The 15,643-nt window shown below is 48.5% G+C and overlaps 1 protein-coding gene across 3 annotated transcripts in view; it reads left to right on the forward strand.

Annotated features, from left to right (window-relative positions):
• SLC27A1 (solute carrier family 27 member 1) overlaps positions 1-15,643 on the forward strand; it is a 59,061-nt gene that overhangs the window by 1,414 nt on the left and 42,004 nt on the right. Inside the window, exons 1-2 of one of the 3 annotated variants that reach the window (XM_077329343.1) lie at positions 4,576-4,716; positions 14,717-14,884. In XM_077329343.1, coding sequence (XP_077185458.1) covers positions 14,718-14,884 — 167 coding nt within the window. In that variant the 5' untranslated portion in view covers positions 4,576-4,716; position 14,717. Of the gene's footprint in view, positions 1-4,575; positions 4,717-4,843; positions 4,863-14,716; positions 14,885-15,643 lie in introns of those variants that run through there. The other 2 variants (XM_077329346.1, XM_077329344.1) reach the window with 2 other exon arrangements.

Below are 15,643 nucleotides of genomic sequence, written 5' to 3' on the forward strand. Positions count from 1 at the left end.
GCAACTGGGTTTGAGCCGCTGTGTGACACAGAGGGTTGGACTGGATGGGCCATTGGCCAGATCCAACATGGCTTCTCTTGTGTTCTTAAGGCTGCTGGTGGACCTCCTGATGGCCCCTGGGTTTTGGCCACTGTGTGACACAGAGGGTTGGACTGGATGAGCCATTGGCCTGGTCCAACATGGCCTCTCTTATATTCTTAAGGCTGCTGGTGGACCTCCTGATGGCCCCTGCATTTGGCTACTGTGTGACATGGAATGATAGACTGAATGGGCCCTTGGCCTGATCCAACATGGCTTCTCTTATGTTACTAAAGCTGCTGGTAGACCTCCTGATGGCCCCTGGGTTTTGGCTCCTGTGTGACACAGAATGCTGGACAGGCCTAATCCAACATGGCTTCTCTCATGTTCATGTTTTTATTTTAAAATGTGCTCACATTGGATGTGTGGCACACATAACTATTTCTTCGTGCATAAGCACACTTTTACTCTACCTTTGTCAGACGAAGGGAGCTTTGCTTCTTGAATGCTTATGTTTTGAAACTCTTGTTGGTCTCAAAGGTGCTTCTGGACTTGAATCTAACTCTGAATCATCCCGTTAACTGGAGCTCTCCTTTAAAACTCTTTGTTGGATGTTGAAGACTTGTGGAGGCGTTAGATCCATGCTGAACTGAGTGGCTGGTTTTCATGCTTGAGTGCAACCTTATACAGAATAAATCTAGTCTCAGTCACTTGGTTTCACAGGATTGCACTAGAAATATACTTACGTGAGTAGCGGTGCCCGTTCCGGGTTGGGAAACACTGGTTTTGGGGTGGAATTTGGGAAGGGCAGGGTTTGGGGAGGTAAGGAACCACCTGAGTGCACTTCATCCAGCCAATAGGGCTGGTGATCCTTGGCCCTAGAGAAGTACGTCTGGCCTCAACCAGGGTCAGGGCTGGTTCCCACTTGGTGGAATGATCTCCCAAGGGATTTCCTTGGTTCCAAAGCGGTTCTGAAGCGCCTGCAAGACGGAGCTCTTCCGCCAGGCTTTGGGTGGGGGCCAGTAAACAACTAAACGATACCACCTGAATGGGCCCTCCTTAAGATCAACCCTACCCCTGAACAGGATGTGGTGACACAGAAGCTAAGATTACCGGCTGATGCGGGTTTGGAATATTTGTAACTGATTTTTACCTGTTTCAGATTCTTTACTTACTATTTTGTGTTTTAAAATGATGTGAACTGCCCCGAGCTGGTAACACCGAGAGGGGCAGTAAAGAAATTTCAAACCGCTGTCTTCTCCAGGGGAACTGATTTTGCTCACCTTAAGATCAGCAGTAATAACGGGAGAAGGTAGGCTGACACCCCTAGAGGAGACCGTTGGGAATCACATGCCCCTATGAGTGAGCATGAGTAACCCTTCCCCTAACAGAGAAGTCATGCGCTATCTCTAACAATAGGCTGGCACTCTGTTAACCAAAGGGCTCAGAAGTCATTTTGCTGATCTTGAAGTAGAGGAAAGGTCATGAGAACGGGATGTGTGGGACAGGATGGAGAGAGGCAGCTTTCAAGGTTTTGCGTGCAAACCGTTCTACTTACATATTGCTGTAAAATTTACAAGCGTTGTGCAAAGCAATTGGAAACGAATGTCTTGGGACGCCAGCCTCCAGGAAGGACCTGGAGATTCCTGTGGAACTGCAGTTCATCTCTAGACTAGTGTCCTATTATGGCATAAAGGGAGCCAGATTGCCTTCTTCGTAAGGGATTGTTGTACGTCCCCGTTTCTTATTCTCGTTAGTCTCCTTTTTTCCCCTTCCACATTGAACAATTTGCAACTTTCTTTGCTCCAAGCGAGCCTCTTGTGGCGCAGAGTGGTAAGGCAGCAGACATGCAGTCTGAAGCTCTGCCCATGAGGTTGGGAGTTCGATCTCAGCAGCCGGCTCAAGGTTGACAGCCTTCCATCCTTCCGAGTCGGTAAAATGAGTACCCAGCTTGCTGGGGGGTAAACGGTAATGACTGGGGAAGGCACTGGCAAACCACCCCGTATTGAGTCTGCCAAGAAAACTCTAGAGGGCGTCACCCCAAGGGTCAGACATGACCCAGTGCTTGCACAGGGGATACCTTTACTTTTGCTCCAAGCAGGTAATGGAATTTAAGGAAAACAATCAAGGAGAAAAGCTAAAAGGACGAATTAAAAAAAAACACAGCATAAAAATCCCCTTGATCAAAAAGGTGAGAAAGTTTGAAAAATGATTAAAAAACAAGAGAGCATATCAGAAAGAAATGATTGATCGAAGATCTAATTAATCTTTTTTAAGGCTTCACATCATCTTTATTTAGTTAGTTAGCTTTAGACTTCTACCCCATTCCCCAAAGGGTTCATAAACTCCTGTACTGAAGGCATCCGTGAATTTTATGGGAAGATGCAGTTCCAGGTACTTGAATGTCCCTCTTTGCTTTGTCAGTTGGAATTCAGGAAATCCTGCTGCAAAATGGCCGCCGAAGAAGGTGGGGCCAGTCACAAAATGGCCGTCACACCTTACCATCAGTTCCACAGTGAAGATCTTGGCATCTTCCACCAAAGCCACGTTTCTAAAAATCTGTGCAGCCAATCCAATCTTTAGTGGCCAAGAGGCCTTTCTGGGCCAAAAGAGGCCTTGCCCACTTTCTAAAAGCGCTTAGCGAGCGCCAGGAAACATGTCTGTTGATGCCACGGTGCTGCCGGGCACCATGTTGGGGACTCCGGTTTAATGAATGGGCAGATTCATTAGAAGCAGATGACCTTTTGGATACTCGGGGCCAAACAGGTTAGATATTTATAGATTAGAATTGCATTCAGAAAGGAATGAGGAACGACTGCCTTTCTTGTAGTGACCTTGTAGTCATTAATTCATTAATGAGTGCCTTCAAAAAAATACAGTCCATCTTTCCTTCGGTCATGATGCAATTTCAAAACCAGCATCAAAGGGTTTCTTGTTTTTGTAATTCTGTGAGTTTAGCAAGTCCTTTTTGTTGCCAAATGAGAATGTGCTTTAAAAGTAGCCTTGTTTGCATTTTTGGTCCCTTAGAGGGATTACCCCAGATAAGGGACATTTCACAAGAAAGTATCTCATCCTATCTGAAGTTGTTTCAACAGTAAATTCCCCATCCCAGTGAAGCAACCCGTCCACCTCCTTCCAATAAGAACTGAATTACCAGAGGCAAAAGTCGTGGTGGTTAGTCAAGCCTGTCACCAGTTTGCATCTTTCACTTGCGGCGACTTCTGCCCACATCCTGCAATTGCAGCCAGTAGGATTCACCGTTGCCAACCTCCAGGCGACAGAAATAATTTCCCCGTCCCCTAATGCCTTGTGGACCTCCTTCATTCATAGGGTTGTCATAAATCACAGGCGACTTGACTGCAGTAAACAACATACCTCTCTAATGAAGGTTGTCACTTGGAGGAGGGCAGGATGCTGTTTCTGCTGGCTGCAGAGGAGAGGACACGCAGTAATGGGTTTAAACTTCAAGTACGATGATATAGGCTAGATATCAGGAAAAAGGTTTTCACAGTCAGAGTAGTTCAGCAGTGGAATAGGCTGCCTAAGGAGGTGGTGAGCTCCCCCTCACTGGCAGTCTTCAAGCAAAGGTTGGAAACACACATTTCTTGGATGCTTTAGGATGCTTAGGGCTAATCCTGCGTTGAGCGTTCTATGATTCTATGATTCTAACCCAGAATGAGGAAACAGGCTATGCATTTCAAGTATGTTGGCTTTAGACCAGAGAGACCCGGGTTCGAAACCTGTCCTGAGTTTTGTGAAACTCACTGGGCAGCAATGAGTGATTGAGGCTGCTCACAAATGGAAAAATGCAAACAAAAAAAGACCCAAATAAGAAATATATAGAGTTAGAATCATAGAATCCTAGAGTTGGAAGGGGCCATAAAGGCCATCTAGTCCAACCCCCTGCTCAACGCAGGATCAGCCCTAAGCATCCTAAAGCAACAGCACATAACCAATAGCATATAAAACTAAATACACACACACAGGCATAACGTTAAAATTCTTTCCAGCTATTAAACAGTCCCGCCTGCATCCCCTGTCTGACGTCACAAAGGAGGCCTGACGCTGCAGGGGGCGTGCCGCCCCGCGCGAGCTCTGTTGCCTTGGTTACCAGGACGCCAACCTAACTATTTTCCCCAGCTGCTATAGAGACCTGCGTACAACCTGCATTTCCGGTCAAAATAAAACACCGGCTCTTAATCAGAGCACCGAGTGGCGCACTTCCCCTTCCCTTGGACACTTGTGGAGCTTATCTGCCTCTTCCAGGGTTATTTCCCAGACATCCCAGTTCAGACAAAAAACAAAACAAAAAGGCCGAGCTATCGAAAGCTCGCGCCTCGAATAAAATGTCGTTGGCCTTCAAAGTGCCGCCGGACTCAAATATCACTCTGCTGCGTCAGATCACCTGAAGCAACCCCTTTCACCCCCCACTCTCAATTCTGCACCGGAAGTGTCAACCGCGCTGGCCGAAGCCATTTCCTTATCTCTTTGTGCTCGCGGCCGCTCTCCTCGCGGCCCTTCTATCCCGCCGCCTCTCTGTAGTGTTTGCCGCTCCTCCAGCGGGAGGGAGGCGGGGCTTTCCGCCCTGGCCACGCCCCTCCCCCCCAGCGCGGCCAGGGAGGTGTTTTCTCTAGCGGCCGTCCGCTGCCTGAGCGAGGGAGACGGCGCTGGGCGAAGTCTCCGGTTGGGAAGCCTCAGGTACGGGATTTCTGGGTCGCCATGGCAACCGTGGGGGACGGGAAGGAGTCTGCCCTTTATCCTTGGCAACGGGGGCGATGGTATTGCCCTGGTAACGGGGCGAAGGTGCAGGAGGGGGAAGGAGAACTTTGTTCGGCTGGCTGAAGGTTTCTTAATTAGGGTCCCCCCATGTTATTAGGGCTTTGGTGTTGATGGAAAGTGACCTCCCCAAAGGGGGTGGCTTGAGGCTGGGGGTGGGTGGGGGTATTGATGGTGGGGACTATTTGGGGGTCCTGTGTGAGGTTCATCTTCCACGCATGGTTGGCTTCCTCTCCTAGCCACACAACTGTGCCGTTAAGACTAGCGGGTGAAATGTTAAGTCTAGGATCTGGGAGATCCGGGTTCGGATCCTCACCCATTCTCTCAGAGCTTGCTGGGTGCCTTCGGGCCAGTCACATGCATGCTGCGTACCCTACCTCACAGGGTTGTGGTGAGGGTAAAATAAAGGCGAGGAGAATGACGTCAGCTGCTTTGGGGTCCCCGTTAGGGCAAAAGCTGGGATATAAATATCCCTGTCAACCTCACAGCTGTCCTGCGAGGTAGGCTGGGCTGAGGGAGTGTGGCTGGCCCAAGGTCACCCAGCGAGCTTCCTTGGGGATTCGAATCTGGATCTTCCCGGGACTAGTCTGGCACTCTTAACCACTGCACCACACACAGGTGATGAGTGAGATTTGAGTAGTCAGCATTAACCTTGACAAACCAATGCACCTTTAAACACAAGATCCATCTAGGCAGAGTTTTCCTGAGCATTCCTGGGCAGGGGCTGTCCAGTGTCTTCCAATCATCGGCCCTTGCTTGTGTGCTTCCGAATAGATTTGGAAGTCTATTGCAATTAAATTTTCCCCTCTTTAGACATGGCTGGGGTGTATGTTTCCCTTCTTGGAGTGGAGTCCAGGAGAAAAGAAGAGATTGGCACAGTGTTTGGGGTGTGTTGTTGTGGTTAGGGTTTTTTTCAGAGTAATTTATTGATTGATTCTGTGAATTTAGGCAGATTGTGAGTGGGTGGGCAGAAGGGATTGTGTCAGTTGGCTCTCGTGGCCCTTTCTTGCATGCCCAGGGAAGCGCTGATCGCCACTTGGGGGTTGGGAGGCAAATTTCCTTCAGCCAGACTGGCCAGGGATTCTGTTCTTTTTGCGGGCGGAAGGGGCATCATCTGGACATGGAACTGGGGTCGCTGTGGGTGGGCAGGTAGTTGTGAATTTCCTGCAATCTGCAGGGGTTGGACGAGATGACCCTGGAGGTCTCCCCCAGCTCTTTGATTCTATTCATTTGTACCCTGACTGGGAACCCAAAACAGCTTGCAGCCTTCTCCTGACCTCCGTTTTATCCTTGCAACAACCCTGTGAGGGAGGTTAGATAGAAAATGCGGCCCAAGGTCATGCCATGCCATGCCGTGCTGTAACCTAAGCCCTTTAGTTGCCGGCTTCAGTCAGGTTTCAAAAGGAGGTCGGCTGGACGGGTCAAACGCAATGCGAAGCGAGGAAATCTCTGGCCCGAGAAACTGTCATTTCTCGGTGACATGCATCGGACACGTGACATGTATTGGCAGCGGCGGGAAATGTAATTATTTGTTTGGCTATGTCTGGGAATGTGCTTAATTGGAAAAGACCTGGCGGGGGCCAGTGTAGGTGTGAGATAAACGGATTGCCTGCGGGGGTTTGGAAGGCAGACTTTCTGTTCCTTCTGTAAAGCAAGTTTCAGGGATTAACCCCTTATCCACGGGGTCACCTCTGTCTCTGGCGAACACTTGTCTCCTTTTTTAAAAGAAAAAAAAAATCCCGCACACCCTGATAAGGGTGATTGCTCCTTGCTACTAAGTAATCTGTTTGGTTGCCTAACGCAGGGGTAGTCAAACTGTGGCCCTCCAGATGTCCATGGACTCCAATTCCCATGAGCTCCTGCCAGCTAATGCTGGCAGGGGCTCATGGGAATTGGAGTCCATGGACATCTGGAGGACCGCAGTTTGACTACCCCTGGCCTAACGCATGGCTCTGAAGTTGTTCCCTACTCTCCTGTCGAAATCTTCCCAGATTCTTCTCCTTTGCCTTGTGACACAAGTGAATAGCTGTTGGTCATCTTCATTGCTGCCAGATGAGACTGGCTACTGTGCTCTTTGGGGTGCCTTTTCTCCAAGAGCTAAGCAAACCTGGATCCCTTGTGCCATCAATTCTGTACCCTTTCTTGTGTTTCGTTGTTATATTTTGCTTTCTTTGGAACAATCTCCAGGTCTCCTCCCCTCTTCTCGCATTTTCAAAAAGTGGTGACTGAGAGTGTCCCACAATACACCTGAGGTGTAGCCGAAATCACCCCTCATCTGGCTGGCCCAGGATAGCCCAGTCGTGTCCGATCTCGGCAGCTAAGTAGGGTTTGGCCCTGTGTAATATTTGGGTGGGAGACCACTGAGGAAGTCCAGGGCTGCCAGGCAGAGGCAGGCAATGGCAGCCCACCACTCAACTTCTCTTGCCTTGGAAAATCTGTGCTTGCAGTTTGACAGCCGTTTCCCTCGCCCCCAATCCATGTCAGATGTGATTCCGTTCGTGTTCCTGATGCAGAAACAAGCCAGTGCGGAAATAGGATCATCCATTTGATTCTTGGAGGAGGAGCTGGTCTGATGGCTCAAGTGCCACTCAGCCCTTAATACCCACTCAGAGCGGCCGTCCCACCCCTGAGTGCCTCCTCCTCCAACTGGCTTGCCTGGCTGTCCAGCAGCCAGCCAATCACATTCTTCCCCACACCCCTGACTACCCCCTCCTCCTTCCACTTCCCTCCGAGGCTCGGAGGCTGCAGATCCCTGCTGCATGAGAGCTGCCCCTGCCGGTGATTTCCCTTCCCGGAGGCCTCCATCTTGCAGCCTTCCCAGGTCCTGTGGGGAGGGAGAGGACATCCACAGAGTTCTTCCACCCCCTTCAAGCTAGCGCCCGTTGTATTCCTGAATGCAACGGGCTTTGTCCCTATCATAGTCATACAATAATCATACAATTGTATGTCATACAATAATCATACAATAGTCATACAATAATCATTATAATCATAACGTAAAATTATACGCCGAGGGTAAGGGAATACAAATTTATTCTGGAAAAACCAAAAAAGACAACATTTTCCTTTTTCCCCATCCCCACGTCTACCTCTTAGGCCAGGGGTAGTCAACCTGTGGGCCTCCAGATGTTCACGGACCACAATTCCCATGAGCCCCTGCCAGCGTTTGTTGGCAGGGGCTCATGGGAATTGTAGTCCGTGAACATCTGGAGGCCCACAGGCTGACCACCCCTGTCTTAGGCAACAGATCTATTCAAAGTGATGGCTCTAGAAATATTAGCAGCCGTTGATGATGTTGCTGTTAGTTAATGATGGTTTTAAACATCGCTTTACCTGATTTTCATATGTATCAATTTAATTACGTCTCGTTTTAATTGACCCTGTACGCTGCCCTGAGCCGGTTTACCGAGAGGGCGGCGTATAAATTAAATAAATAAATCTTATGCAAGCGTCCTAATTGCTGAAGACGATAGCATGAGGAGGTGAAAAATACCTGTCTGCTTTCTCCAGACCATTCGTGATCTTAAATTTTCGCATGCCTCGGTATTTGAGGCTGGTGCCTAACCGATTGATAGTGTTGCACAGAGTAACTTAATTGAACGGTTTTGCATCCTGCCTTCCTGCCCAAAGGTTCTCAGGTCATGACACGAGAAAATTTAAAATGGATTGAAACTCAGCCCAGTCCCACGGGAAACCTTCAAAAACAACCCAACAGTCTCTTAACACAGTAACTTAAAAGCAGCCCCCCTACCCCATGTCCAAAAGTGTACACGAAACAGCCAAATTAAACATGAGCAGAACAAATGAAACCTAAGCAGCGGATCAGGAATGACTTAATTTAGGCTCTGTTGCGTACTCTGTATTTCATTGCCAATTTAAAACAAAGCAGCAGCTACAAAAGGGGGGGGGGATGTTCAGAAGTGTGCTTGTAATAGGAAGGAGAAGGAGAAGAAGAAGAAAGAGTTGGTTCTTATATGTCGCTTTTCTCTACCCGAAGGAGTCTCAAAGCGGCTTACAGTCACCTTCCCTTTCCTCTCCCCACAACAGACACCTTGTGAGGGAGGGGAGGCTGAGAGAGCCCTAAAATTACTGAAGAAGAAGAGTTGGTTCTTATATGTCGCTTTTCTTTACGTAAAGGAGTCTTAAAGCGGCTTATGTTCGCCTTCCCTTTCCTCTCCCCACAACAGACACCCTGTGAGGTGGGTGAGGCTGAAAGGCCTTGATATTACTGCTCAGTCAGAACAGTTTTATCAGTGCCGTGGCGAGCCCAAGGACCTCGTGATCATCGTCGTGAGGGAGGTGAGGCTGAGAGAGCCCTGATAGAGAAAAGCAATAAAATAGTGCTAGCCCGGACATCTTTCAGAGACCCTTCTCCTTCTCCTTCTCCTTCTCCTTCTCCTTCTCCTTCTCCTCCTTCTCCTTCTCCTTCTCCTTCTCCTTCTCCTTCTCCTTCTCCTTCTCATGCTGTTTAATCCTAGGCCTCAACCATGAGCCTGTTGGAACTGCTCTGTCCGCCCTGCAAACACATTAAGGTCCCTAGGGCTCTAATCGTATTAGTCCAGGGCTGAAAAGACCCTCGTCCTGGTTGAGGCCAGTTTTATCATTATGGGGCCGGGTATCCTCGGTACATTTTGGTCACTTGACCCTAGCGCTCTCGCAAGATGCAGTGGTCACAGACTGCCTGTTGTTCATGCCAACATCTTAAATCTGCCCTAAAGCCTGCTCAGCATAAATGCCTTTAAAGTTTGACATTTGTTTTCAGTAGTTAGTGTCACTGTGCTTTATTTCTGTTTCCATTTCTTTTCTCCTCTTTTTTTTTAAATTGAAATTGTCTGCTGACCCAGATATATATCTAAGATAAAAGCCAAAGGGAAGAACTGTTCAGCGAACTCTATAGAAATCTTGCATAAGATTGTTTATAGGTTGGAACAAGTCACTGGAACTTTTTCAAAAGTTGATTTTATTATTTTGCAATAATGGTTAATGCATTGGAGTTCTGATTTTAGTTACCAGAGGTTCATGAGTGGGTGTTAGCCAGAAGGTCTAAATGGGGGTCAGTGATGCTCTGTATTCTTTGTGCTTGGAAGGCAACAGTGGGAGGGCTTCTGGAATTCTGGCCCCGCTGGTGGACCTCCTGGTGGCTCCTGGATTTTGGCCACTGTGTGACACAGAGTGTTGGACTGGATGGGCCATTGGCCTGATCCAACATGGCTTCTCTTATGGTCTTAAAGCCACTGGGGGACTTCCTGATGGCCCTTGGGTTTGGGCCACTGTGTGACACAGAGTGTTGGACTGGATGGGCCATTGGCCTGATCCAACATGGCTTCTCTTATGGTCTTAAAGCCACTGGGGGATTTCCTGATGGCTCCTGGGTTTTGGCCACTGTGTGACACAAAGTGTTGGACTGGATGGGCCATTGACCTGATCCAACATGGCTTCTCTTATGGTCTTAAAGCCGCTGGTATACCTCCTGATGGCTCCTGGATTTTAGTCACTGTGTGACGCAAAATGTTGGACTAGATGGGCCCTTGGCCTGATCCAACATGGCTTCTCTTATGTTCTTATAGCCGCTGGAGGAACTCCTGATGGCCTCTGGGTTTTGGCCACTGTGTTGACACAGAGTGCTAGACTGGATGGGCCATTGGCCTGATCCAACATGGCTTCTCTTAGGTTCTTAAGGCTGCTAGTCGACCTCCTGATGGCCCCTGGGTTTTGGCTACTTTGTGACACAGAGTGTTGGACTGGATGGGCCATTGGCCTGACCCATCATGGCTTCTGTTATGTTCTCCTAAGAGTGACTAAAGATCAGTAAGCTCACAGGATTACAATACTTGACCATTGCTTGACTAGTCAGTCTACGGAATCTGTTCTTGACCAACCTAGTAGTCTCCGCTGTTCTTGACTGTTGCCAATCCTTCCGGATCTTATCTGAAACATGAAGAGGTGCTATGCAGAATAGCCAAGATGATTTTGGAAGAGCGGGCCTTTTAATTGCTGCAATTCGAATAGTCCCAGATGTTTTCTGCTTTGCCCGTCTAATCAGATCCATTTTTATCTGTCTCCACAATATTTTATTTATTGCTACATTTTATTAAATTTTTTAGGAATAGATATTCCAAGACATCTGAAACTTTTCTGCATGAATGGCATAAAGTGTGAGAGGCATTTGAGTCAAATTGTAGGGAGAATATGATGGTACAGCATATTAGATTTTCTTTCCCTGAGGCCCGAAATCTGATTGAATTGTAAGAGTGCTTCCTTTGTAGGCTGTATAGCTCCTGGCAGATTTGTGTGAGAGAACACCAAATCGTCCATGTAGATTGTTAACAGCCGTTCTTTTTCTCCACGTTGAACTCCTCTGGTATCTTTATTAGATCTCGACTTGTGAGCCAGCAGCTCTGAAGCTGAAATAAAAAGCAGAGGGGAAAAGTGAGCCAACGTGTTTGGTGCCACAGTCGGTACTTATCAAGCTGGAAACACCGTTGACATGGCTGGACGTTTTTATTTCAATCCATCCGTCCAGTGTTGAAATCTGGAGTTTGTGTGATTTCGGACTTGGCTCCCGATGCTGGTGTGCAAGTTAAAAAGACATGAACACCGTTTCATAGGTGTTTTATAACATGTCTTGACACCAACTCATGGTTCATGATGATGCCATATTTCTCAGTGCCTCTCAGCCCTTCCTTTTTCTCCTCCGCAGACCTGCGAACAGATCTGTCCTACCGCTCTGAAGTATGAATGTTTCTGCCTCTCCCTTTATTCTTTGGGATTGTATTGATGTGGAAATGGCTTTACTCAAGCACGTATCATGTCCAGATCACGGGAGGTGATGGTACCGCTTTACTCTGCTCTGGTTCGGCCTCACTTGGAGTCCTGTGTTCAGTTTTTGGCACCTCAGTTGAAGAGGGATGTAGACAAACTGGAGCGTGTCCAGAGGAGGGCAACAAAGATGGTGAGGGGTTTGGAGACCAAGACGTAGAAGGAAAGATTGGGGGAGCTTGGTCTGTTTAGCCTGGAAAGGAGACGACTGAGAAGGGATCTGAGAACCATCTTCAAGTATTGAAAAGGGTGCCATGTAGAGGATGGAGAGTTGTTCTCTCTTGCCCCGAAGGGATGGACCAGAACCCACGGGATGAAATCCGGAAGAGGTTCCTGACAGTGAGAGTGGTTTCTCAGTGGAACAGGCTTCCTCGGGAGGTGGTGGATTCTCCATCTTTGGAAATTTTTAAACAGAGGCTGGAGAGCCATCTGATGGAGAGGCTGATTCTGTGAAGGTTCAAGGGGGTGGCAGATTACAGTGGAGGAGTGAGAGGGTTGTGAGTGTCCTGCATAGTGTGGGGGGTTGGACTAGATGATGGAGGTACCTTCCAACTCTATTATTCTATCATTCTATGACTCTTTGTGCAGTCTCTTTTGCTACTGTGGGTAAGTGCAGTTTTGTTCTTGGTGTTCTCCTCCTGTCCCAGATCTGGGAGGCTGTGGCCAGCTGACATCACTCCCGGCCTAGTTCTGGGGTTCCTCAAAGACTGAAAAATGTCTCATGGTTTCCTCCGCGGTGAAAAGGTTGAAGAAGTCTGCCTTAAACTAAACCTGGTAACCAATTGGCAGCCAAGGGAACATTTGCAAAATGAAAGTAAAAGGAATTCATCCTAAGCAGAGCTAAAATCCTCAAAGCCCTTCCCCCCACCCCAATAAGTTTAGCATCATAGAATCATAGAGTTGGAAGGGACCTCTTGGGTCATCTAGTCCAACCCCCTGCACTATGCAGGACACTCACAACCCTATCGCTCATCCACTGTCACCTGCCACCCCCTTGGACCTCCACAGAATCAGCCTGTCTGTCAGATGGCTCTTCACCCTCTGCTTCAAAATTTCCAAAGATGGAGAACTCACCACCTCCCGAGGAAGCCTATTTAGATGGCCAAGAAAACATTGCTTAGGATTGCGCTATTAAAGCGAGAGAGGAAGGGTCTTCAGACTCTCCATGATAAAATTGCTTCTGGATTTGGGCACTGGGCAATAAGAGGCTAGGCCAAGGGTGGCCAAACGGTGGCCTTCCAGATGTCCATGGATTACAATTCCCATGAGCCTCTGTCGGTAGGCGCTCATGGGAATTGTAGTCCATGGACATCTGGAGGGCCACTGTTTGGCCACCCCTATGAAGAAGAAGAAGAAGAGTTGGTTCTTATATGCCGCTTTTCCCTACCCGAAGGAGGCTCAAAGCGGCTTACAGTCGCCTTCCCTTTCCTCTCCCCACAACAGACACCCTGTGAGGTGGGTGAGGCTGAGAGAGCGCTGAGATTACTGAAGAAGAAGAGTTGGATCTTATATGCTGCTTTTCTCTACCCGAAGAAGTCTCAAAGCGGCTTCCATTCGCCTCCCCTTTCCTCTCCCCACAACAGACACCCTGTGGGGTGGGTGAGGCTGAGAGAGCGCTTATATCACTGCTCGGTCAGAACAGTTTTATCAGTGCTGTGGGGAGCCCAAGGTCACCCAGCTGGTTGCATGTGGGGGAGTGCAGAATCGAACCTGGCGTGCCAGATTAGAAGTCCACATTCCTAACCACTACACCAAACTGGCTCTATGATAGGCTGTCGGCTGATAATTCCACACGGGTAGCTTCGCTAATGCATAGTCCAGGCTAGCCCCCTTTGGTCATATTTTAGAAGCTAAGCAAGGCCAGCCCAATTTGGATGGGAGGCCTCTGTGGAATACAAGGGCTGGGACGTGGAGGCAAACAGTGGGCAAACCGTCTCTGGTTTTCTCTCGCCTTGAAAACCTTACAAGGTTCCCATAAGTCAGCTGTGACCTGACGGCAGTGTCTACGCCCACTCCCACAGCCATGCTAATCCGTTTAGGCAAAAATATCCCACAGTATAAATCTTCATCAGCTAGATCCACTGACTTGGCTCTGCACCTGAGAAAGCAGACCGTACTTCATGACATTTTACGCTTGGGAAAAAAAGGTGGATATTTTAAAGATAACATCGGGTTCTCGTTTATTCTCTTTCCTGTGACTGGAAGGAATGTAGTGCTTTCTTTTGGAAAACAATAGAAGAATTAAGTTTAGAAGAAGAAGAGCTGTTATTTTTTTTTACAACCTGTATTATGCTACCCGAAGGAGTCTCAAAGCGGCTTACCATCGCCTTTTCTTCCTCTCCCTGCAATAGACACCCGGTGGGATAGGTGGGGCTGAGAGAGCTCTGAGAGAACTGGGATTTGCCCAAGGTCACCCACCAGCTTTTCTCCCGTCAAGAATCTCTCCTCCCCTATATATCATTCTCACGTGTACTCTAATTCTGTCTTAAATGCCACAAATGGATATGAAAGGTTAAAATGTATTAAAAGAATAGCGAGATTATATGTGGACGATATTAAACCAGGGTTTTTGTTTTGCGGATGGGCAGTTCATTTTGGTTGATCTAGTTCAAGCCAGGGACAAAAACAAATCAAAAGTTTACAACGCCGCACAAAGCATTCCGGGCGTGAACTCTGGTGATTCTCTGCCGTCAATAGGCTGCATTGAGAGAGTCCCTGTATGGATCCTTTGTGTCACGGTACCCGGATCATACTATTAAGTAGTCTCTCAGAGTTCCCCCATAGATCAAAAGTAGCCTAGCGACTGTGCATAATAGTGGATTGCTGGTATAATATACCTGTGGCTGGCCTGACCTTTCAGGAAATGGAAGGGCCATTGTGTTTTGTATCAGGTGCAGCATCAGAGGGTGGCAGTTACATCAAAGAAGGCATCACGGTAAGGTAGACTCTCCTGCGTAAGACTTCCCGGAGAGGCGCTCTTTCTCTGACGAGAGCCGTCCAATTCAAGCTCTGTCCCGCAGACGTGGCGCTCCACTGGTCCGCCACAAAGATTCAGTTGTCCCCAAAGTTCAAACTGCAGTCATCCGTCTCTTTTTGTCTTCAGAATGTACATGATCGGCGTCTGCACGGCTGCGTTCGGAACGCTCGGCCTCATGCGGTTTTTCGGCATGCCCTGGGCGTGGAGCGTGGCGGCCGCTCTGGGCATCTACATCGGCTGCGGCGGCTGGAGGTTCCTCCGGATCATCTTCAAGACGGCCTTGAGGGATCTTCTGTAAGTACAAGCGCCTCCTATGCTCCAACAGGCCGGATGGTAAACCAGACGCTGTTTCATGCAGGGATGGCTCTGTCTTTTATTTCCGCAAGAAGAAGTCTAATGGGGCTTAGGTTGCCCAGTGTTCCTGTCCAGGACAGGGTGGGTGGGATGAGAGGACCCTCCCTCAGCCTCATAGCATTCATTAAATTTCACCCAAAGGTGTTTGGAACACCAGCTTGTAATAAATTGGATTTGTTGCTGTTAAATCCCAGGGAGGTCAAGATGGAACTTGTGCTCAATCTCGTTCCTGTTTACTAAGTCGTGGAGGAAAGCAGACCCAATTTCCCGAGCTTGGTTTACCAGGGGGCAGGGGAGAGCTGGGCTGATTCTGCACATACTTTATATTTTCTGTTGTGGATCCTGCTGAATTCAGATCGATTTGAACTCCTCTATTCCCCCCCCCCCAACTGAAACAGAAAATGTTCTGCAGTCGATTGGAGAAAGCTCAGAGCGGGGAGGGTTGCCAATTGCAGCAGGCGTCTCTTTCTATTCTTGAATGAGGGGGGGAGGGAGAGGCTTGGAGACAGCACAGGAGACAGAAATAACAGGAGGCAAATCTCTGCTGAGAAAAGTTAGGGCTTCTGGAGCGCAGTCACTTTAAGGGATGCCTTGCAGCCAGGAACCAGGAAGCCTTTGAACTGACACCCTGGTCAATCAGGGAAGACTGCATTGGAGACACGAGGTAGCAATTAATTCACAAAAAGCAGAGATCTGCAC

This window comes from Paroedura picta, chromosome 3 (genome assembly GCF_049243985.1).
Source record: "Paroedura picta isolate Pp20150507F chromosome 3, Ppicta_v3.0, whole genome shotgun sequence".
Taxonomy (NCBI): Eukaryota; Metazoa; Chordata; class Lepidosauria; order Squamata; family Gekkonidae; genus Paroedura; species Paroedura picta.